General features: G+C 29.2%; 1 protein-coding gene across 1 annotated transcript in view; it reads right to left on the bottom strand.

The window, feature by feature from the left end:
- The window catches only part of LOC107624816 (CCR4-NOT transcription complex subunit 1), an 18345-nt gene that overhangs the window by 1241 nt on the left and 16717 nt on the right, over positions 1-387 (bottom strand). The window contains exon 47 of the mRNA XM_016327277.2: positions 271-375. Within this exon, the coding sequence (XP_016182763.1) occupies positions 271-375 (105 nt within the window). The remainder of the gene's footprint in view (positions 1-270; positions 376-387) is intronic.

The raw sequence follows: 387 nt of genomic DNA, 5'->3' as shown, positions 1-387 counted from the left end.
GTTTTTTACCGAAATAACATTACGGGAATATAAATCTTTTAAAACTGTGTCGACTTTGTCCTAATATTATAAATTATGGCACAAAAGATTTATAGAATCAAACTACTTTTATAAAAAGGTTATAGGGATAAAAGTTTCCGTAGAAGACCCGGGTCTCCATAGAACTAATAAATAATTAATTTTAACATTCATTATCTAAAATTTGAAAAAATTTAATGTGTATAAAATAATTAATTTTCATGATCATTTCCAAATTATATGGTAACAAACCTTAAGGTATTCATCCACATCAGCCTTAATCTGCTTCGCTTTAATAGCAGCATCGACCTCCGAAAGAATCCTTGGGGATTGAGTAATTTCTTGAAGCAAATCAATCTGCAAAGAAGC

Source organism: Arachis ipaensis, chromosome B02 (genome assembly GCF_000816755.2).
Source record: "Arachis ipaensis cultivar K30076 chromosome B02, Araip1.1, whole genome shotgun sequence".
Lineage (NCBI taxonomy): Eukaryota > Viridiplantae > Streptophyta > Magnoliopsida > Fabales > Fabaceae > Arachis > Arachis ipaensis.
This window is presented reverse-complemented; position numbering and strand designations above follow the sequence as displayed.